This window comes from Megalobrama amblycephala, linkage group LG24 (assembly GCF_018812025.1).
Source record: "Megalobrama amblycephala isolate DHTTF-2021 linkage group LG24, ASM1881202v1, whole genome shotgun sequence".
Taxonomy (NCBI): Eukaryota; Metazoa; Chordata; class Actinopteri; order Cypriniformes; family Xenocyprididae; genus Megalobrama; species Megalobrama amblycephala.
Genome location: NC_063067.1, coordinates 32,678,942 through 32,701,604, shown reverse-complemented (window position 1 = coordinate 32,701,604; position 22,663 = coordinate 32,678,942). Strand labels below are relative to the sequence as shown.

Sequence of the window (22,663 nt, the reverse complement as noted above, 5' to 3'; positions counted from 1 at the left end):
ATTAGTCAGTTAGTTGCAGAAATAAAATAAAAAATACACAGGAAGTGGTGAAATCAAGCCGTCTGTAATGGACAGATCATTAACGGCAGGAAATCTAAACATTCGCCTATCATTCATCAACCTCAAATATGGCTTATCACTTGAAACATGTAAGTAGTCTAACGCTCTTTAACCTAGATAAATGTGCGCTATTATTTAGTGCATATCCATGTGTTTGTGTGAAGAGCGCTCTTACTGCATGACATGGAGGCGCCGGTGCGATCACTTGCATTTAACTTAAAATACTGTCATTTTTGGTCAAAAAAATAAGAATAATCCAACATTCAAAAATGGTTTGCTTTTACTTTTCTTTTTAAAATAAAAAAAGCAAACAGGATGTGCTTTCTGCCGTTTCGGTCTCAAGTGAACTTGAGTGCGTCACAAAAATGAACAAAACTCAGCGTATACTTGCCTCACAGACATTAGAAATATATCTATGGAAAGCTTGAAATGTCTATTTTTAAATTAACTAGGGCTGCACAATTTATCGCACGCGATTTGGCAAAAGCTGCGATTATTTTATGCGCAGCTTGTCAGAGCTGTACGGCTCTGTGATCAGTAGTAAATGTTTCTTTATCTGAAAGCCAGAGGGCGCTCGTGCAGAAACTAGAGATGTTCCGATACCCCTTTTCCATTCCCGATACCGATTCCGATACCTGAGCTCAGGGTATTGGCCGATACCGAGTACCGATCCGATACCTGGGTGTGTATCTGTATATATATATACTACTAGCCCTGTATGAATTGATAGAATTATTTATGGTGTGCTTCAGACTTATCCCTTAATAAAACAAGAACAAAAACATACAGTGAACTAGAGTATGTTTATTATCTGACATACATTTGTCAGTTATATTATTTATTTATTTTAAGTGAAAAAGAACTTCAAATGCAGCCACAAATCTAACACTGTAAACTGAAAAAGGTATATTAGTTTTACAATATAACTATAAAAACAGTGCAACAAATAAATCTAGGAATATAATTAGGCTATATAAGAAAATAATCTCTTTAAAACTTGAAGTCCAGAAACAATTTTGTTAAATAAAAATCTCACGTTTTCGACGACTGACAGCAGCTGGTCATCCAGAACAATAAACCCGACAATTTTGTCGGTTATCTTTACTTGTCTTTTGAAAAAGACAAGTATTCCGTCTTTTGTCTCTTTGTTTGAATGAAGCTGGCACGCTTCTCCATCTTAAGCGCGTCAAACGCCTGAATCGCTCAATTCGCACCATGTCATTCACGCGAATCGCGCCGCAGGGAGTCAATTTGCGTCTTTTCATTGACTTAACATGTAAATCACTCACGCTTATCGCTTCATTCGCGTCTGGTGTGAACGCAGCATTAGCCTTTATGTAACCATCGTGTTGCGCGGGGTGACGCGTCTTCAAATGCTTTATTAAGTTATTTGTGTTAAAGTTGCCAATACTTGTGCCACTCGAAATTGCAGCATTGCATATGAGACATGTCGCCGTTTTACTGGTCTGAAATACTGCCAAACAGCAGACATACTGCTAGTGCGCTTTCACTTCTCCGCTGCTCTAAATAGTGCTTGCTTGTGGCAACACAGCACAACTTCCTGTGTTTGCATTCTGAGCCGCGAAGAAGAATTGATTTCCGATTTGCTGCGTTAAGCAAAGATAGCGGGCACAACTAGGTATTGTTTAAGAAAATGGTATCGGATCGGTACATGAGTTTAAATACTCGCCGATACCGATGGCAGAAATTTTTGTGGTATCGGTGGTATTTCCGATACTAGTATCGGAATCGGAACAACCCTAGCAGAAACTGCAAATATGCCCTGCTGCCGAAGTAGAACACGCATCATTCCAGGAAATTCCATACTATCGCTGTAGCTGAATAAACAGAAGATTGAAACGTTTTGATTGATTAAACATGACTGAAACGTTTTGATAATGAACACACGACTGCCTTATTCTGTGTAAGAAGCCACATCATCTCACAGAAGGACGCTCAACTGTCATTATGAAGTGAGTTTGGAGTAAAAACATGTTATTAAATGTTGTCTTTTGTTGGATAAGATGTTAATAAATGCTTCTCATGTCTGGAAAGATGTTTTGACACGTTTTTTTCAAACACATTATAAGCGATTCAAACTCTCAGTGCTTTCAGATGGATTAGCATTTGGAGCCATAGTTCATTGATAAGCCGCGCATAAAAAAATAATCGCTGCTTTGCGATTTCATAATCGCACTAAGCCACATAGTTTAACTGCAATTTCAATGTTTTTTTTCCTAATCGTCCGATTAATCGTGCAGCGATTAACCGATTCAAATCTAAAACAAATATTCTCAGATTAGGCTTGCTGCAACAGTTGGTGTTGACGGTGTTCAGCCGCAACACCGGTTACGTCACTTGCCCACCGCAGCACCGGCCCCACTGCCGTTGATTTTTTTTATAGTAATAAAAATCATTTAGTTCAGTTAGAAAACAGACACTTCAATTAAAACCTGAACGCATCTGCTCAATTCAGGGTGAGAACGAGGGTCTCAGCAAAGACCAGCAGCAGGAGATTTCATTTATTACGAGAGTGAGGAGCTGACTGACAAGACGATGGTGGAAGATTTTTTGGATTTTTGCAATATTTTGGATTTAAACCCAGTGCTAATAGGGAACCTGCAAGGATTAGTTGTGGTTTTCTAGTTGTTGTATTTTTCATTAAGAAAAATAACCCACCATTCAAGTAACTGCCGCACCGAACTGGCACTAATATAAAAGTGAAAGTAAAATCTGCAGCATTCATAGTCTATTGGCGCGGAGCGTTTTCAGTTCATTCTTATGGAGGCTCAACATAATTGAAAATGCTTGATCTGCACTGTTATGAATACCTGTGCTCATTTTACTTGCACTTTATCTTAAATTAGCGATTTAAAAGCGAGGTGCAAAAGAGGAGAACGCCCCCCTCCCGGTGATACTGTTGTTGTCACACGTCAATTAACCGGTAAGAAAATTTCCTCACCATAACAACCCTATCTCAGATTATGTAATCCATATGAAACGTGCATAGGCACGCCCACTACTGCCGAGATGATGAGACTTCTGATCTCTGCAGCCGAAAACACACAAAACACTAGTTTATCAATAAATTATTAAATGTTCACGCCACATTCATAATCATTATGTCTGCCGGTATGCTGCTGCAAGCTTTATGAGTCCGTTTGGCACTGATTAGGCTATGTATTATATCTAAGCGATTAAAGGCTTATTATTATGACTTATATGGTTAATTAATATAAACGCGCGATAAGTCAACTAATTGCTTAAAAAGACTAAAATCTTTAGTCGAGAGCAGCTTAAAATGACTTAAAATGTTGACACAATGTGAAATTACTTTGCTATGTATTTTCGGAGAGCAGCAATATTAATTTGTCATCCATTTTGTTTCTGTTTGTTGATGTCGCTGTACAGCAAGAATGTGACAGTTGGTCGGAGTCGTATTTGTCCCACCCCTCCTCCACTCTGTTTGGACGGCTGGCTAAAAAGTGACAGTGATGAGCGCAGCGTTTTACTCAAAGTTGAGAATTCTTCAACTCGAGACGACCAGTAAAAAACGCTGAGCTCTCAGCGCTTGAGCATGAAAAAGACGCTCAGCGCCTCGTTACGCTCCTGGCGTTTAAAAAACGCGGCGCTCCCATTGAAAACAATTGAAAAAGTACGCTAGCATCTGGAAAAAACGCTCTGGTGGACACACGGCCTAAGTGCATTAAAAAGTATTAAAAAAAAATGTAAATCTAGTCTCCAAATCTAGTCTTTTTAGCTGCCCTTTTTCAAAGCGCTAAAGACATCACAAGATTCTTGCCATAATAACATTACAGAGCAAACAAGAGCATTACATAAATCTTGCACCTTGTTAGCTATTAATGGCTGGAAAATCTTGTTTGTTACTGCAACCCAGAATGACCCACAGATTGTTTCATAGTCATGAACAGGTGATTACATATTATGCATACAGAAAAGTTAACAAGGGAAGATTAATTAGCTGGGAAATCTATGGCGTTCATCCAACAGCTGTTATATTCTCACCTCTTGGTTCCTTTCTCTCTGTATGTGTGGAAGGCCAAGGTCTGCTTTTCCCAGTAAGTCTGTAAATAGTTTGATTAAATCAAAAGCCATTTACATATATTTACTTGCCAAAGTCCATTTTTAGTCTTATTATTAGGCACTTGGCGAGTCAGCACACCCACCATCAGTTCCTCCTCCATGCTTCTCAAAACAGTGTCATCTTGCTCCAGGTCTTCTATTTCGCCCAACAGGACTTGTTTAACTTTCTCCATCCTTTGAGAACTATATAAGGACAGACAAAGAAAGCAGAAGAGGTAAATATCAAACCTGATATAAGGCAGAAGCTCTGATCTCTTTTTAGTCAAGGGTCAAGACTGACCTGTACTGGTGTACTTGGACACTGACAGAAGACATGTGCTGCTGTAAGGTCTTTAAAGACTGTTTGGTGTAAAGATCCATTGTCCTGCAGCGATTCTGACAAGTACACAAGACAAGTTATTGGAAAAGGTTAATAAACACACATTGAATGCTTTAAGATATGCCGCAGGTTTTGCACACAAGGGCGTGAATCTTCGAATGTTTGATGGAGCTGGAGTGTTTAGCCAGGGCTGATTGAGTGAGAAACATGAGAAGGCAAGCACCTTGAGCTTCCTCTTAAGCTCTGAGCTGAACTGATGGCAGATAAAGCCCACCTCCTGAGCAGGCTGGGTCAGGTCTATGTCTGCTTCCACACTGGCATGCCTGCAACTGGACCTCGTACAAGATGACAGTGTCTCCACTTCCTCAGCTGCAGGAAACACACATACACGAGTCACACTTCAGCACATTCAGAAGCAGTACAATACAGCTGAACTTCTGAATCATTCAGTTATTTATGAGATTTTCTTGTTTAGAAGAAATGTATACATTTATTTAGCAAGGATGCATTAAATTGATCAAAAGTGACAGTGAAGACATTTTTAATGTTACAAAAAATTTCTATTTCAGATAATTGCTGCCCTTGTGAACTTTCTATTCATCAAGGAATCCTGAAAAATTCATCAATTTCCTTAAAATTATAAAGCAACACAGCTGTTATCAACATTCATAATAGTAAGAAATGTTTCTTGAGCAGCAAACCAGCATATCAGAATGATTTCTGAAGGATCATGAAGAATGAATGCTGAAAATTCAGCTTTGTATCATAGGAATAAATAATATTTTGAAATATATTACAATAGAAAACAATTATTTTAAATTGTAAAGACAGTTAATAATATTGCTGTTTTTACTGTATTTTGATCAAATAAATGCAGCCTTGGTGAGCACTCTCTTGAGTCTCTCATTACTGGAGAATGTTGTTTCCTTGGCCCTTTTATTCAGGCCCGTCTGGTAACTTTTCTTTCTTCTTCCATTCACTGCGACTATGTCCTCATCTTCTTCCTCTGAGCTGCTCTGATCCTTCACCAACAGTTTAATATTGGGGCCTGAGGCACAGCAACATTCATTCACTGAATCAAACAAAATCTGAGCTAGTCTCTTAATCAGGAAACTGACAACAAGGCAAGAGCAGCAGAATCACCAGCAAAAGTGTGTGATGAATCAACAGTGGGATTAATCTGTCTGGGAAAGTTAATGAAATTCACATTCAGTTAAACTGACTGCAAAACCTAAATGTTCAGTAATGTGCTCGGTTATATTACAGACAATATCACATATATCAACATAATAAATCAACAAGGGTTGCTTAGTTTCTATTCTTGCTGTGTCATGCTGGGTAGCTCTTGCTTTACATGGCTGTATATTAAACATCAAATATGTTTTGAATGGCTGGTATTTCCATAAGGGAAGAAAATCTTTTAGGCTGGTAACTTGTCACACTATACCTTGTTAGGATGACACATAACCCTTTTTAAAAGGTGATAAATACCCTTACTAGGAGTCCAGTATTTATCAGTAGGCACAAACAGCTTTCTGGGCTTCATTTTCAGAGCTAGCTGAGAGGGAGAAGGAGCCTTATTCTCTTTGTCCTCCTCACTGTCCTCATCTCCCTCTGACAGAGCAGCGGACTGGCACGGGATGACATGCTTGTGGATGACTGTTGGACCTGAATGGCAATTGACATAAAGAGTACATAAGATGCTTGTTTTTGTATACTAACAAATAAAATACGAAACCACAACATAATTAAAAATCTACTCACCTGACTTAAATTCTGGTCTCTCAGCCTTACTTCCTTGCGTCCTTGGTGTTTTCTATAAATCGAAGAATGAAGTAGTGTTACTGAAATGCACTACTATTAAAAGTGTAATTGTGCTTAGAAATAAGCTGTTAAATCTGTACCTCCAGCTCAGTGCACATCATGGCCATGTTGCTCACAGATATGTGAGAAGATTGGCTCATTGTCACAGAAATGACAGACCTCCTTTCAAAAGATGCTGGGCTGGTTCTGTTCATGTTATCCCTTTTCTCCTCCTGGAGGTCTGGATAGATGGGTGGGGAGGGCAGGGTGCATTTCTCCTTGATGAGGGGCTGAGTTTGGGTCAGTAATGAGTGGACTGGACTCAGCTCAACCTGCAGGAGTGGGACAGAGGGACAGAGGGACAGGAGTGAACTTCAGTGGTTTTCAATCCTGGTCCTGGAAACCCATCGCCCTGCACATTTTCTCTGTCTCCCTTATTGAACACACCTGATTCAGATCATCGGCTCGTTAGAGGAGAGCGCTCCATCAAAGAGTATAGAACCCAAGAGGCGACACTTTGATACTTTTTGGGTAACAGCCACTAGATGGCACTCCGGTATTTATTGTCCAACATCGCCAATTTTTCTGATGCATGTCCTTAATTTAATTTCATCTGTTGGTATTAATTCAGTGTTTATAATGCGAATACTAGATCTTTTAAAGAATTTTAACCCAAACTGACTGGGACTGAAAAAAGTGGAAGACTTAAACACAAAGTCTGTAAAATAAACTGTTAAAAAGATTTGATGATCACTAGTGATAGTATTTTATTATGTGTTGTCATCATTCAGGTTGGATTTTAAAAAGCAGCTGATATTGCCATAGAAACTAGTGGGCTGCCGACTCACTTTCACCACAAAATGGCAGAAACGCAGGGCGCCATTGTTGCAATGGAACGTTCTATTGAGTGTCGCTTCTTGTTAGTGTATATTCTTTGGCTCCATGAACTGAACCAAAGAGTATAGAACCCAAGAGGCGACACTCTGATACTTTTTGGGTAACAGCCACTAGATGGCGCTCCGGTAGCGTGGCCGCCATTATGGGGTGAAAATCAGTAAATTGTATGGCTCCTACAGTAAATGTTGTATTGTCTTATATATGTTTTATTTTACCAGTTGTGGAATCCAACCATTCATCCATCTGAGGTAACGTAGTTAGCCTACTTTATTGAGTATTTCCATTTTATGCAACTTTACACATTTATTAATAGTAAATTAATAATTAATAAATTTAAGATCATCATGTTTGCAGCGAACAATATATTTCAGACCTAGTGGAGTAATAGTAATAATATCTAAATCTGAATTTAAATATATATATTGTACGTTTTAATGGATCACGCTACAAACATAATGATCTTATAATACATGCTGTGTCTGTTATCGCATAATTCCCACTTTTGGACACTTTTGCTTTAATGGACATCAGACAACACTGCAAAATCAAGCTGTTATATTCATATATTTACTGTCCAACATTCTCAATTTTTCTGATGCATGTCCTTAATTTAATTTCATATGTTGGTAATAATTCAGTGTTTATAAGCCTTTTAAAGAATTTTAACCCAAACTGACTGGGTTTCTAGAGAGCAAAAAGGTTTTGTGAAAAAAAGGTGGAAGACTTAAACACAAAGTGTGTCAAATAAACTGTTAAAAGGATTTGATGATCACTAGTGATAGTATTTTATTCTGTGTTTTCATCATTCAGGTTGGATTTCAGCTTTAATGTACTTTTTTTTTTTAACAAAGCAGCACAAAAGCTGATATTGCCATAGAAACTAGTGGACTGCCGACTTGCTTTCACCCCAAAATGGCGGAAACGCAGGGCGGCTGCTGGGCGCCGGTGTTTCAATGGAACGTTCTATTGACTGTCGCTTCTTGTTAGTGTATATTCTTTGACTGAACTGAGGGAGACAAAATGTGCAAAGCGGTGGGTCCCCAGGACCAGGATTGAAAACAATGAAGACAATGCTGAATAAAGTCGTAGTTTTTGTTATTTTTGGACCAAAATGTATTTTAGATGCTCCAAAAAATTAATATACTGTACATACATTTTCAATGGAGGGACAGAAAGCTCTCGGACTAAATCTAAAATATCTTAAACTGTGTTCCGAAGATGAACGGAGGTCTTACGGGTTTGGAACGACATGAGGGTGAGTCATTAATGACATAATTTTCATTTTTGGGTGAACTAACCCTTTAAGGTTGCATGAGACAAACACAATAAAAAAAATTATTTTATTACTTTTTTGTGGTGGGGCCAAAATGTAATTGCAAGAAGAAAAATTTATTCTTTTATTCAGCATGTTTGTTTGCAAATATTGTTACAAATACAATGAAATTCGTACATTTTTAATTGTGGTCCAAATACTTTTTGGACTGTATGATCTGTATGATCAGAACTAGCAATAAAATGAGTCTTAAGAGTTTTAATGCAGCCCATGAGTACTTGATCTATCCATGAATGTGATTTGGAAACCTGCCCTGTGGCTGTTTCATGTTTACCTGAGCAGCAGCTGGATTCTGCTTACAGCTTCTGGAGGTTTTGGAAACAGGTGTTATGGAGAGAGAAGGAGGTTTCACAGCACCTTTATTCCCTGATGTTTTACAGAGTGAGGAGGCTTGGATTTCTTTGAGAGGATGGAGAGGCTCTAGTGGAGGAGAGTCGGCTTCGATTGGAGAGATAGACAGAGAACGGAGAGGTGTAGTATTGGATCTCAAGTTGGTTGTTAGTTTTTCATGTGCTACAGAGAAAAATAAAATGTAAATAACACAGCAGTTAACAAAAGATTGTTGACTTTGTTCTAGGATGTCCAATTATTAAACTTAGTGATTCAGCATTAGTAATTAACACAACTATTCATGCCCCTGACTTCTATGTAAACTTTGCAAATAAACATTTGAATTAACAGCCATACAATTATACAAACTCATAGCAATTTAATTCCTACATCTCATCTTCTCAATGGAGGGAGGCGAGGCAAATGTGGAAGATAATCTTGAAGCCCAAGATTCTTTCTGTCTTCTGGCCGACCCCTGAGCAGATGAGGTCTTCTTTACTGTGAGATGCTCTAGACTAGACATCTTCTTGCCATTATCATTCCTCTGATCTTGTTGAATCTTTGCAAAGGCTTTATCTGCATTTTTCAGTACATTCTTCTCATTTTGTCGTCTGGAAACATCTACAGATGTTTTCTCTCTTCTTTGTTCTTGTCCTGTGTTTCGAGCTGGGATAGTCTGCTGAAATGCTGCTGGACGGCCAACTGCCTTTTTCTATTTGGAGAAGAACAAGACATAAACTTCATCAGGACTTATTATTTGTCGATCTAGACTCTGATAGTCTTCAATAAAGGCAATAACACTAATGAAGATCCGCTTGGACTAATTGTGCTGAAAGAAAAATCACATGCCTTAGGGGGTGGTGCTTTTTCGTTCTCTGAGAGGCTGGACTGGTCATCCGAGTCAGACGTCTCTCTGTAGGTTTTGGTCAAGGCTGCCGCTCTCTGAGGTCGTCCTGTGGTTTTCTTATTACTGATGCTTGGTTGCCGTTTATCCTTCTGTTCAGCCACTTTCTTCTGCCTCTTCTGTTATTCACCCAATCCAAAAAGAACATTGAATGATTACCATCAATGAGTGTGAAAACACATAATAATACTCATTCAAAAAAGTGTAACAAACTTATGTACAGGAGGGAAATATAATGGAACAGTGGTTCCCAAACTTTTGAGCTTGGAGTACCCCCTGAAGGGTACCCCCTCTCTTCCGCTTCGACTGCAGTCACACCATTGCTATCAAGGGATGATATCTGCCCCCTAAATTGATTTTCCAGTGCATGTTTTTTTTTTCCTTTATGAATAACTTTATAAAATAAATAATGTTTTAAATAAAAAAATGTTCAATAGAGAAATATGCAATGATGGTAAAACTAAGTAAAATGTTTAAATATTAAACTAAAACCGCCAGTAGGTGGCAGCAAGTCACTGTTTTTATGAGTGAGTCATCGAGTCATTCATTCAGTAATGAAACAAGTGGCTGTGAATGAATCATTGACGATTCGTTCAAAGCCTCAGAATTGTTCGCAAATCAGACGTGTTGAAGTTCTGCTGTGGTTTTCATCAGAACTATTATTTCATTGCAAAATAGTTTAAATACTGACAGTACTGTGTTTAAAATGTACATTTTATTGACCTGTTGTACAATAATGTCACATTTGCAGTCGTGTGGATAATTGAGAACAAATGCATTCTTGCTCGTTATCATCACAAGAACTCACATGTTTTTGTATCGGAGAAAGTTTGAGTCTTAAATCGAAATTAATCCATTATCTGTGACTATATTTGTTCTTCAAGTGCTAAATACCCACTTTTACAAAAGTGCATTGTCAAGAACGACAGTAATTTAGCACAATTTAAGGCAGCAGATTCTGCATGCAATCTATCACATGCATGCTGCTTGTGTGGATACAGTCATTTTTGACTGCAAATGATGAGGTAATTTAATTAAATGTTCTGGATTTACGACATTTTGCAGTTAGAAATACATGCTCGATTTTAATATTATTTTAAGTTAGAATTAAATGAACTACTCAAAATTTGTTCGCGTACCCCAGTTTGGGAACGACTGTAATGGAAAATAGAAATGCTCTTGAAAAGGTCATTATCTATGCAGAATCACTCTGATATTCAGACTAAACTATGCTGCAAAAATGCTTAATTCAGAAATTAGTTCTGCTCATGACATTACATCAATGAGCACATTACCACAAAATCACCCATATTTACCAAAAAACACCTATTTAGCAATTTGACACAGGCATTCTAACTTATTTCACCTGCAGAAAGGTTAGCCAATCATAACAGAGGTAATTTACAAAATGTCTTATCTGTACAATAGTTAGGGTCACAGACTTCTCCTCTTTTTGGTGCAAATATTACAAAATTGAAAAATAAAGAGCTACAATATGGCCCCTTTAAGACATAATTTGTGCAATTATAGAGCCCTGGTTCTTACCCGCTTTGGCTTGATTTGTTCTTTCACTGTCTTTGGCGAAGACAATGGTGTATATGGCGATTTAACTGAAATAAAATGAAAGTGTAAGAGATTATCTGGTGCAGGAGGAAGTGAAAGCGGGAAAGAATAGTTACCAATAAACTGTGTAGTCCTTAATTAAATAGATTCCACCCATCTTCAAAGTGATGAAGATGACAAACAAGAGTTCAAAACACTAGTGCCGAAGATGTAATGCCGTGTACAAACCGCACGATTTTCAAAGTCTTCAGATCGCTGTTCTTACACTACACAACTGTCTGGGGTAGGGTTCGGACGATAGACGAGGCTATCATCCATTGCCAATGACCGACAGGCATCATGATGTTGAGCCCGCATTCCCTCTTTCTCCAGACGTCCGCCATATTAACGGTGCATGTATTTGTCTGTGATTTCCACAAAACTGTCAGCGAGTGAAAGTCAGGGCTAAAATCGTGCAGTTTGTACTCGGCATAAGACATCTCTTCTCTAAATTATAGAGTTGGGTGTAGCATACATGCAGCGTCAGCTGATGGAAAGGTGGTTTTAACTGGCTGCCTGCTGTAGTCTGCCACTTTGGGTTTGGGTTTCCTGTTGGCAGAGCTTAACCAGCTAATCTCTGTCATATTGTCTGTGTCTGTATCACTGAACAGGTTTTTCTTCGCATTTATCGTAGCAGCCTAGGGTGTAACAAACATAAAAGCATTAAATATGGATTTTTAATAGGGATATGTTAAATCAAATCCCCAAATAATTTAAGAAATGTGAAACCTTTGGAGGCTGAGGTCTTCCAGCAGACTTGGAGAGAGTCGGAGAATTAATTGTTGCACTAAAAGAAAAGAAAAAAAAAACACTGTAAATATACAAGAAAATACATAATACATTAATAAGCAGTCACATGTCCAAAAATATGCAGGGTTTCTTTAGAGATATTTTAACTGTCTACATAATTCTACTGAACTCTGCTGTTAGGTTCACCTGTTAAACACTAGAGGGAGCTGTTTTTATAAATTAACAGAATTACCTGCTTTCTGCTCTGGATGCATCAGAGGATTTCTTTCTCTGAAGAGGACAATTAAGAACTAATTACAATTATTATCATATCTTTAAATAATATAAATATAATGACAAGGGGTGTCCATACCACACTGATTTTTGGCGTGACCTCTGTAAATGCATAAATATCCCTGAAGAGTTCAAACAAAAATTAGTTCATTTATAACAACCATTTTCAAATATACTTAGTTTAAGGGAGTAAAATCAGTAAAATGCAATACTCAAGCTTCTGGAATGGCCTCTTGGATTTGTGCAAGCTTGAACTCTTGGCAGCAGTTTTCTCCTGTAACATGACGAGTGGAAAAAAGTCACATTCAAAAGATAGCATCACATTTACAACTGAATCTATTAACTTACATTACAAATATGTCTTTCTAAACGACTTACAGTGGAGGATGAATGGCAGCTCTTATTGAACAGATATCTGAAAGTGAAGGTAACATTGAGATTACAAGTGAGAACTGAAGAAAAGGTGAGGCATGAATGAAAGGTCAGTCTGTATCACCTGTTTGTAGATGCAGTGTTAACCTGGGGCCGAGGCTCAGGGGATGCTGCTTTGGCGCTTCTCTTATAATGACTGGATATCATCTTCACCATACTGTCTGATGCATGTGCCATCTTCAGAACATCAACAACAAAGTTCAATAAAATAAATCTCTGTTTTCTTTTATTTATGGGATATTAATTAACAGGATAGTAGAAATGAAATTGTGTGGAGAAAGGAATGGGATTGTGAAAAAAGTACATTTTGGCATACTTTTAAAAAAGTGGAATTATAGAAATAGTATACTTTAAAAGAATATACTGAATGTAATGTTTTCTGACACCTACATGCATGTTATTTACAATTAAATGACAATGTATTGTAGTTTACACTAGGGATGTTCACGATTAACCGACTATCGATTAATTGTTGATAATACATTTAATCGATAAAAATTATCGACCATCGATTAAGCAGGTTCATGCATGTACGTGCTGCTTAAACGCGAGAAAAATGAAGCGGGCACACCGGAGTTATGTTTGGGGCCATTTTACAGCTAGAGTTACACCTTCATCATGACTATAAGTCTGCGTGTGCACTCGCAGCCTTTTTTTTTTTTTTTGCAAATGTAAGTTGTAATATTGTGTTTATTTTGTGTAGGCCTATCTATACCTTATTTATCTAATTTAGGATGCATTTGGTTAACATCTTCAGCTTCAGCGCGCGCAGCTCAAACAGCAATGCACAACAATGACTATGATTGGGACTGTCATATTACATAACATTATAAAGACAACAATATTGAAATAAAACATTGTAAATTATTTGGGTTTATAGTTGCTATTTAGTCGTTTAATCGCATTGCTCCAGGAAGAGCGTGTCCACAACATGACTCATTCTGAATAGCACGTAACTTAGTTCAAGTTCACTTGTACATTCGTGTCATTTTGTGCAGATATAATTTGTAAAATTATGTTTATTTTGTACATATCTGATTAATCTGTCATATAGAATGCGTTTCGAGTTAAATAACGCGCTTGCACAGTGCTCTGGTTTACCGGTGTTCATTCAGCACTTCAGCGCGCACAGCTCAAACAGCAATGCACGACTAATAATAACTATGATTGAGACTGTCATATTACATAACATTAATGAGGACACCATTTTAATAAATAGTTGTGAATTCATTGGGTATTGTTGCCGTTTTCAACGCGTTGTTCCAGGAACAGCGTGTCCACAACAGTACGCATTCTGACAACACGCATCTGAGGCGGCGTTGGTGACACATTAGTCATTATATTTGATTATTAAATGAGTAATTTAATAAACGATCAATCACATCAACTCATTTTAAAATCCTACTAGGCATTTATTTAGATTAAAAACCCTTCTCATTCATTTGGTGAGGAACATGGCGCTTTGAGCAGCATTTGCAAAACCTGTCTTGCCACTGCAGTAAGCACATATTGCAGTATTAAGGCTAACGATTAAACGATGAATTGATCATTCATTTAAACGACGATCGATCATGGGAATTTGTGTAAATTGACATCCCTAGTTTACACTTATATTAAATGCAATTGGTTTGCTAGTAGTTTTTGCTGTGGTATCAAAAGTCGAAACAAGAATTATGAAATTTAACTGGTATTTAATATGTTAGTATAATAATAAGCTTATTTATTAGAATACAAGATTACATGAGTCAAAAACAATTAACAAATAAATAGATTTTTTATGGCAGGCCAGTGAAAATTTTGGCAGGGCAAATAAAAATTTGAAATACAGGCCCGACTATGCAAGTAGAAAAAATCCTTAGCATCAAGGCCTGCTATTCAAGTACTTAAGTGGCCTTTTATTTCATTATTATATTATCTGCAAGTAGTTTTTAAAAAATATACATTTAATATTTGAATTACACTACAAGTGCACATTCAATACAATTAATTGCACTTCTTTTTCTTCCCTTTTTTTTTTTTTTTTTTTTGAAAATGGTTAGGCTTTTCACTTTCAATTAGGGTAACTATTTATTGTTTATCATGCGGTGTAAGATTAGGTACAGATGGCTACAATGATGACGTCTATGTAGATCCTGTTTTCTTGTATTGATTCCCACACTGAAATTGCACTTCTTTTTCAACAAGGCCTGATTCAAACCTGTAAGTGCCACATCTCAGTGTGCCTAAAACAAATCAACTCAGTTCAAGTAATAATAACAGTGATGCTTGCCTTAGCAAACACTAATAATAATACCTCTTTATAACAAAGACATCTATTTGAATTAAAAGAGTCTCACATTCTCACGGTCTGATTCATCACCCTGAACTTTGCTACTCTTTCTCCTCTGTTGTGTAGGTCTAGCAGGCATGGACCTCACTGATGTCTCCACTTCCTCTTTCTCTTGAGCTGTAGTCTTGGGCTCTAGTGAGGAGCCTCTCTTCTGTGGGGCTCTCTGGGCTGCACGGCCATCTGTACCCTGCTGCTCCCTCAGCACTTCCTCCAATCTCTGAGTGAGCTGGGTGTGCAGCTGATTCTGGGTCAGGGTACTAGATGCACACTGTGCCGGGGACAGACGCTGAGGAGGGGGATGAAAACTACCATCTGGAGATGATTACACAGAATGCAAGGTTACACAAAGCCACCTGATTCATACAGTGACAACATATCAGAAAAAAATATTTCAGAGAAAAATTCAATAGAAATTCAGTAGACACTATGACAGATGCAGTGAGTAAAAGTCTTTTTAACTGGTTCAGGACCAAAAGAACTTGCTCCTAAGTCAAAACATTACACAACATAAGTGATGGAGGAGTAAAAATGACAGTAAATTCTTATATTTTATTATGAAAAGGAGACGGCCGAGCGATAAGAGACATGAAACTAGCACAGCTATGTTGGAAAGTGGTTCAAACAGTCAATTATAGTATAGAGGTCATCGTACAAAAAAATACTTGACTGCAGAATGCCAAGATTGGCTAAACACAAAACTGAGTATTCAAGAGTGCCATGTAATATAGTTTAATGTCTTTGCTAATACAACATACTTTACAAAATAATCACCTTAATACTCTCTTCCATCTGCTGTTCACTCACCTGATACAGAACCATTTTTAGAGCAATCTTTTTGCAGAGCCAGCAGTGATCCAGATACAGAGATTCTCCTTTTGCTGGAGTTCAAGCTCCAGAGACCTGGTGAACTTAATTGTAATAAGTAACGGAATGACATACATTAGACAGAGTCCTTTCCACAATGAACGTACTGTTATTCCATTACCCAGTTAAACAGTTTGATAAACTGTAACCGAAATACACTCACAATGAGCTACCCTTTCTCACAGGTTGGGAGTCTGGGACTATGCTGTTATCTTTCACAAAAAGAAATAAAATAAGGTTAAAAACATTCAAATATGTTAATATTAGCAGTGGCATTTCCTTAGTATGCTTAGTTCATATAATACCAAAAGTGTTCTCTTCATGTTCTTTGTCAGCTTGCACCATCTCTACAACTTTGTCTACAGGAATATTCTGCATAAAACATGTTTTTATAGGGTTAGATGCCAATAAGACAGAGAGTCAAAAACATAACGCATAAAATGAACAATCTAATAAAATAATGTATGAAGTACTATTACTGAAAAAACAAACAATTTCAGAGCACCTTGCGGTACTTCTTTGCTTTAGCCTTTACTCTGTGGTCTTTTTGTTGGTCCTCATTCTGGGGAGCAGGGGTTGACTAATAAGACACACACAAGATTTACTGATATTACCAAAAGATGTATATGGCTTCATTAGTTTCACTGTGTTTCATAAACTTTATTCTCCATTTGTTAGTCTGCATCAGTATAAACTGCCCTGCTGAAAAATCCAGCATAAACCAGCTAGTCCAGGCTAGTTTATACTGGTTAGAGCTGGTATAGTGCTGGACTAGCTGGTGGACCAGCAATTCTCAAAATTGAGCTGGTGTAGCATTCCCGCTTCCCACACTGGGGACCAGCAAACCATCAACCTATGCTGTTCCCAGCATGCAAAACATACCTCATGCTGGTGACCATCAATACTGGATTTATCAGCAGGGTTGGAGAACATTTTAAGTATCTGAAACTGTCAACAAAGGTTATACCTGTGCTTGAATAACATGGGCCTTCTTTTGGTTGTTCTCACGGTGAAAACTAAGAGAAGATACATTGCAAGATGTTTTGGACATCATGAGGTCTCTAAGCTCAATTTCCTTTTTCCTCTCTGAAGAGCTCATCATCTGAAGAGCTGGTTTCACCATTAGCTTCGACACTAGAAAAAAGGCATCAAGCCAGTTGTAAAACTTCATATCGCTTTTTTTAAAATTACATAAAAAATCTACAGGTGGCTGTGTTAAAGAAATTTCACCATAAGTAAGAGATGATCTTTACAATTCAAAATGATTGTGTGTGGTAATCGACAACATTCCAGAGCTTTTACTTGTTTTATTTGTTTGAGCCTTGCCAATTTAAATATTCAAGCGCAAGAAAATGCGGGCGGGAACTCAATTCATTACTCGTGCATGGTGTGGGAACTTTTCTGTGCGCAAACATCGGAAGAGCATGGCAGAAAGCCAGTGTACGAATACAGAATTGTGCTCTTTCATGTCTTCTTGCTCTTGAAAGGACAAATTCACGCAAAATTATGTAAAAAAGTGCATTAGGTCTGCATTACACATAACCAAGTTCGTTCTCGTGTGTTACGCAGCACATCTGAGCTTCTGGAAGAGGTTTGTTCTTGTGCGTCATTCAGGTTCGGTTGAGCATCTGTTTATGTTCGCTGATCAAGGTTTATATGTGAGTAAATCCCTTGATTCATATGGATTAGTTTTATGATCTATTTATGAACTTTTTGAAGCGTCAAAGTTCTTGTTGCAATTTGGCAGTCAATGGAGGAACAGAAATCTCTCAAATTTTATCAAAAAGATCTTCATTTGTGTTCTGAAGATCAACGAAGGTCTTATGGGTGTGGAACCACATAAGGGTGAGTAATTAATGACAGAATTTGCATTTTGGGGTGAACTAAACTTTTAAAGTGACAGCAGTCTAATATTCCTGCTGTTGTCTGTGTTTTTAATGTTAATCAAACAACAAATGCGAAAGAAAAAATGATCTATATTTAATTGTTGTTACGTGATTACTAGGGGTGTGACGAGATCTCGTGGCACGAGATCTCGAGAGACTAAACTGTGACGAGATTTCTCGTCGAGGCGAAAAGTAGTCTCGTGATGAGTGTTAGGATGATTAGGAAAGAATATGCCACCGCTACGTTTACATTATGCCTCCACTGTCGTTTTGCTTTGTATTTAAATTTTAAAAAAAACCATTTAATTCAGTCGGATAACGGTCACCGCCGCTCCATATTTACAGAGTACGCGCGACCGTTGAAAGTGAAAGTAAACGCGAGCGCGCATTCAAACGTGATTTCAATTCCCCGCATTTGACAGCGGCTCCCCGATGAATACAGTACAAATCATGCACAGTAAGGTCCATAGCTGTCAACACTGAACACTGAAAATAAGGGAGATTTCCCGGAATCCATCCCCAAAATAAGGGATTTTTTTACACGATTATTACGTTGGCACGGGGGACAGGGGGTCAGGACCCCCACAGTTTTGAAAAGACAGAAATCGACCACCGCACTTTTGATAAGGGCTGCTTCAATCAGTCACACTATATCATCTTTTAGCTTAGGATATTTTCTTTCAAATGAGACCCTTTTCATTTTCACGTTTCTGTGAGCTTTCGTTTGTAAACAATCAACGGAAATGCGCTCTCGAACGGAGAAACACGCGAAACCATCGATCAAAGCGTGCTAACGTTTTAGGACAGGTCGATGGTATATAAATCATGCCTGAACGTTAGCGTTTGTCAATCAAGCCAAACCGCCCATTCAGAAACCGAGAAATTTGGAGGCTGATTTCTCAGGTTGACGCGAGAGCTGTTTTCGTGAGGATTTATAGTTTATGGACTCTTTTGATTTCGGTAAATACATCTAGAAAGGTAAAAGCATTGATGGCATCTATAAAAGATATATCTGGAAGCGAAATGAAAGTGATATTGCCTCGTCTAGTGAGGACGACGCACGAGAGGAGATCTGTGCGTTTAATTGCTATGTGTATACTGTAATACTGCATTTACAATGCTTATCAGCGGCGTGCACTTTGATCGTGAAAGTGAAAGTGCCCTTTGCGGTCGCATCGCGGTGCCCCCGTGTTCCCATTTCTCCCGATGTCCATTACAATTTATATACTTCATTTCCCGCGAGCCTTTCAAAGAAACTCCATGAGCGCGAAAAAAGACGCGTTTGGCGCATGCATAGCCTACGTGCATCGCCCGTGGTCAAGTGCAAGCCACTTCTCAGACACAGATAGTTGCGTGTTCTGAGTTAACACAATCAGAGCGTAAAAATACGGGATATTTTACGGGAAAATACTAAAACGGGAAGACAGCGGGAAAAGAGCTAAAATACGTGAGAAACCCGGAAAAAACGGGAGGGTTGACAGCTATGGTAAGGTCTGAAGAGACTGAAATCATACAGAAGAGAAGTCAGTCAGTTGAGTTAGTAGCAAAACCTTTTACAGTACTTTACAGTACAGTATTGTTGTCTTTTACTGCAGATGATAATTCAGTCTCAGAAAGTAGAACTGAAATGACATTCATTACAAGATGATTAGTTAAAACATTTCAAATACACCTGCAGAATATTTTTTCTAGTCATGTATTTCGCCATCTTGTCTCGTCTCGTGAACTCAATCTCGAGTCTCGTCTCATCTCGTGAGATACCGGTCTCGTCACACCCCTAGTGATTACTATATATGGTGTCTATACCTGAAAAATGGCCATTGGCAGGTGTGGCAAAAAGTAAGTTTTAGGGCCTGTTTTCAACCCAAAGCATTCCTTTAAACATGATAAAATGTGTAAAACAGGGAGTACTTACACTCTTACTGTGGAAATCTATAAAGCTATCTGTGAAATTCTAGATTAGATAGATTTTCTTACTGATTAAACTGCTTAATAGACCTACCTGAAGGCAGCACAAAGCCGGAGGAAGAGCTTCCCTGTTGACACCCCACGGATACCTTCATCTGTATAGGGGTTACCATCTGAGAAAAAGAGATTTGTGCTCTTAACTCTGGAGAACAAGAGACCTCTGACCACTATGATGCCATTAACATGTGGACACAGAGCCGTAATGACAACAGCATTAACAGAGGTGAATCAGTGCTACCATATTTCAGCTGTTAACAGCTTTTAGAGAGAAAACAGGGTAAATGAGGACAACGGTTCAGTTAATTATACAGGCCATCTAATTTAATAACACGCTTGGACTACAAAGTCAAATAAACAAGCATGATTATAATTAAGCCCTGATGAAGCCAATTAAGCTGCTTTTCCACCGTGTGGCTGAACGGTTCTAAGAACGGTAAGGAACGGTTCCCGTTATATTTCCACTTGAGCCTTTTACGGCACGGCACGATTACAAACCGTTCTCTGCCCAGAATTCTCAGCACGGTTGGCTTACCGCGCTGAACCGTGCTGGTAGAATGCGTGTAGTGATGTCGCCACTCAGGATTGGTCGCTTGTCTGTTGCCTGGCTACCAGTTTCTCTGTAGCTGGCTAAGCATGCTATTTGAGCAATGTAAACACAAATTAATAATAAAATTAAAAGAAATATCATTCTCCCTAATGTGGTTGCTACTTACATCTCATATTGTCTATAAACTCTTTCATTACCAAGGCAACGACTGACGCTTTTGTATTACATTCTAAAGAGCTCTGTTATCAGCTCCACAGTGGAAAATGTAACCATATCCATACTAGCTGGGTCGGATCGGCACGGAATGGGACGGTTAAGCAAAGAGAATGGTTTGGCCCTACGTTGGAAAAGCGGCTTTAGATAACAGATATTTTCATCAGGCAGCTGTTGTTAACAAACAAAGAAAAGGCCTGGTTTCTAAAATCAGACAAGCAGGTGTTTCACAAATGGCTTGAGAGGGAGCAATATTCAGCTTTGACAATAAAATGGCATTAAAATGGTCTGTGGTCAATTCAAAACATAATTATGCTCTATAAAAGCTAATCCTAAAATAGACAATTCTAATACTTATGTTGTGAGCATCTTGTCTTACCTGTTGGGGGATTATATTTGGTGTTTGATGTGTGAGAGACTGGCCGGGAATGCATTGCCTCACTGATGATGACGCTCTTCCCTCTACACGCAGAGAGGGGGACACTTGACTTTCAGGGACAAAAACCTGTTCAACATATACCATCACAGTTAAATTCTTCTAAAAAAACAAAAGAAGATAAAAACCAACACCTCATAACAGAAAGCCATCTACAATGTCACAATTCACCTTAGGAAGAAGAGACTGGCATGTTTAAAACCTTCTTTTAATCTTGACTCACCTGTGAACTTTCCTGTGAACTTAGATTGACGTGAACAGGTGTTTTTGCAATTGAGCTCTTCCTAACAGACGTCTGACAATAAAGCAAAAGGGAATACATGAATGTTGATATGCTCTGTGACAGATGCATAAAAGAAGTTATTGCACATTTAATACAAGCATTTCATTTCCCTTAGCAGATTTAATCAGACATTAAGGCTGTACAGCTTCTCCTGCTCAAAGGCTTATGAAGTAAATTATGCAATCCTAATAACCACATAAAAACATGCATTTAATCAACATGTCAATCCATTAATTTAGTTTTGAACTAATCACTCTGGTGTAAAGCTATAAAAACACTTATGGTATTATAAACATGGTATTGTTATATTACTCTTTATTAGACTTTATTCTGATTAGAACATTAGAAGTACTGATTCTTGACATTTATACTCTTCATTATATCTTAAAGGTCCCGTTTTTCGTGTTTTTTTGAAGCTTTGATTATGTTTATAGTGTGCAATATAACGTGTTCATGTTTTGCATGCAAAAAAACACAGTATTTTTCACATAATTTAGTTATCTGTATACCGCTGTTTCCACTGTCATAAAAACGGGCTGATGACTTCCTTGTTCTATGAAGTCCCTCCTTCAGAAATACGTAACGAGTTCCGATTGTGCCAGCGGTTCCTGTGTTGTGATTCAACAGCAGCTTAGCGAACCTTGCCCGGAAAGGTCACGCCTCTTACCATAACGTGGAGATGCACGCGCTCAGTGTTATTGTAAACGTCTTTAATTTTACCCTATCAATTTGAGCCGGAATCAGACCCGGTGATTGGACTGCGGGATGAAAATAACAGCGTTTCGACGACATGGCGACAAACACACTCTACAAACGCAACTCTTGTGTATTCCTGTGGGCGGAGGTTAGTCAAAAAACTGTTTTAGTGACATCATTAAAGAAGGAAGTAGAGGGATGTAGTCCAAACTGGCCGTTCGATGTAGGCGACTTCTGTTAAATAAAATATCTCGCTTGGCATTGAACTTTGATCTTTAAAATTTTACAGATTTTATTTATACTCTAACAACAACATTACACACGAACTAAAGTTTGAAACATGGGATCACGAAGAACGGGACCTTTAAAACTTGGACTTTCATGTCCATCAGGCAGGTCCATCAGTGATCTTTTAAAATAACGTCAGCCACATCACTCACCCTGTTTTTAGCCTGACCATAAACATTCTCAGTGGCTCGCAGGATGTCTAGAGAAGAGCTGAATTTGATGCAGACTCTGGAGCCCTCTAAGTGGTCAATGCTGACAGGCTCAGTCAGAACCAGATGAAGAGTCTTTCTTCCACTCTCCTCTGTGAAGTCAAATATGGACAGACGGATGTTTCATATACAGCTTT

The 22,663-nt window shown here is 38.3% G+C and overlaps 1 protein-coding gene across 4 annotated transcripts in view; it reads right to left on the bottom strand.

Annotated features, from left to right (window-relative positions):
- The window catches only part of LOC125260409 (synaptonemal complex protein 2-like), a 40,606-nt gene that overhangs the window by 2,286 nt on the left and 15,657 nt on the right, over window positions 1-22,663 (bottom strand). The window contains exons 15-43 of one of the 4 annotated variants that reach the window (XM_048178749.1): window positions 22,470-22,618; window positions 21,274-21,345; window positions 20,994-21,119; window positions 19,889-19,967; window positions 16,968-17,134; window positions 16,506-16,580; window positions 16,306-16,372; window positions 16,164-16,212; window positions 15,941-16,044; window positions 15,144-15,448; window positions 12,872-12,984; window positions 12,754-12,790; window positions 12,588-12,649; window positions 12,455-12,497; window positions 12,335-12,372; window positions 12,082-12,139; window positions 11,828-11,990; window positions 11,296-11,360; window positions 9,696-9,869; window positions 9,237-9,558; window positions 8,791-9,029; window positions 6,388-6,618; window positions 6,248-6,299; window positions 5,975-6,151; window positions 5,394-5,531; window positions 4,758-4,852; window positions 4,445-4,539; window positions 4,248-4,347; window positions 4,087-4,145 (exon numbers count right to left, since the gene is read on the bottom strand). In XM_048178749.1, coding sequence (XP_048034706.1) covers window positions 4,087-4,145; window positions 4,248-4,347; window positions 4,445-4,539; window positions 4,758-4,852; window positions 5,394-5,531; window positions 5,975-6,151; window positions 6,248-6,299; window positions 6,388-6,618; window positions 8,791-9,029; window positions 9,237-9,558; window positions 9,696-9,869; window positions 11,296-11,360; window positions 11,828-11,990; window positions 12,082-12,139; window positions 12,335-12,372; window positions 12,455-12,497; window positions 12,588-12,649; window positions 12,754-12,790; window positions 12,872-12,984; window positions 15,144-15,448; window positions 15,941-16,044; window positions 16,164-16,212; window positions 16,306-16,372; window positions 16,506-16,580; window positions 16,968-17,134; window positions 19,889-19,967; window positions 20,994-21,119; window positions 21,274-21,345; window positions 22,470-22,618 — 3,454 coding nt within the window. Of the gene's footprint in view, window positions 1-4,086; window positions 4,146-4,247; window positions 4,348-4,444; window positions 4,540-4,706; window positions 4,853-5,393; window positions 5,532-5,974; window positions 6,152-6,247; window positions 6,300-6,387; window positions 6,619-8,790; window positions 9,030-9,236; window positions 9,559-9,695; window positions 9,870-11,295; window positions 11,361-11,827; window positions 11,991-12,081; window positions 12,140-12,334; window positions 12,373-12,454; window positions 12,498-12,587; window positions 12,650-12,753; window positions 12,791-12,871; window positions 12,985-15,143; window positions 15,449-15,940; window positions 16,045-16,163; window positions 16,213-16,305; window positions 16,373-16,505; window positions 16,581-16,967; window positions 17,135-19,888; window positions 19,968-20,993; window positions 21,120-21,273; window positions 21,346-22,469; window positions 22,619-22,663 lie in introns of all 4 variants that reach the window. The other 3 variants (XM_048178748.1, XM_048178747.1, XM_048178750.1) reach the window with 3 other exon arrangements.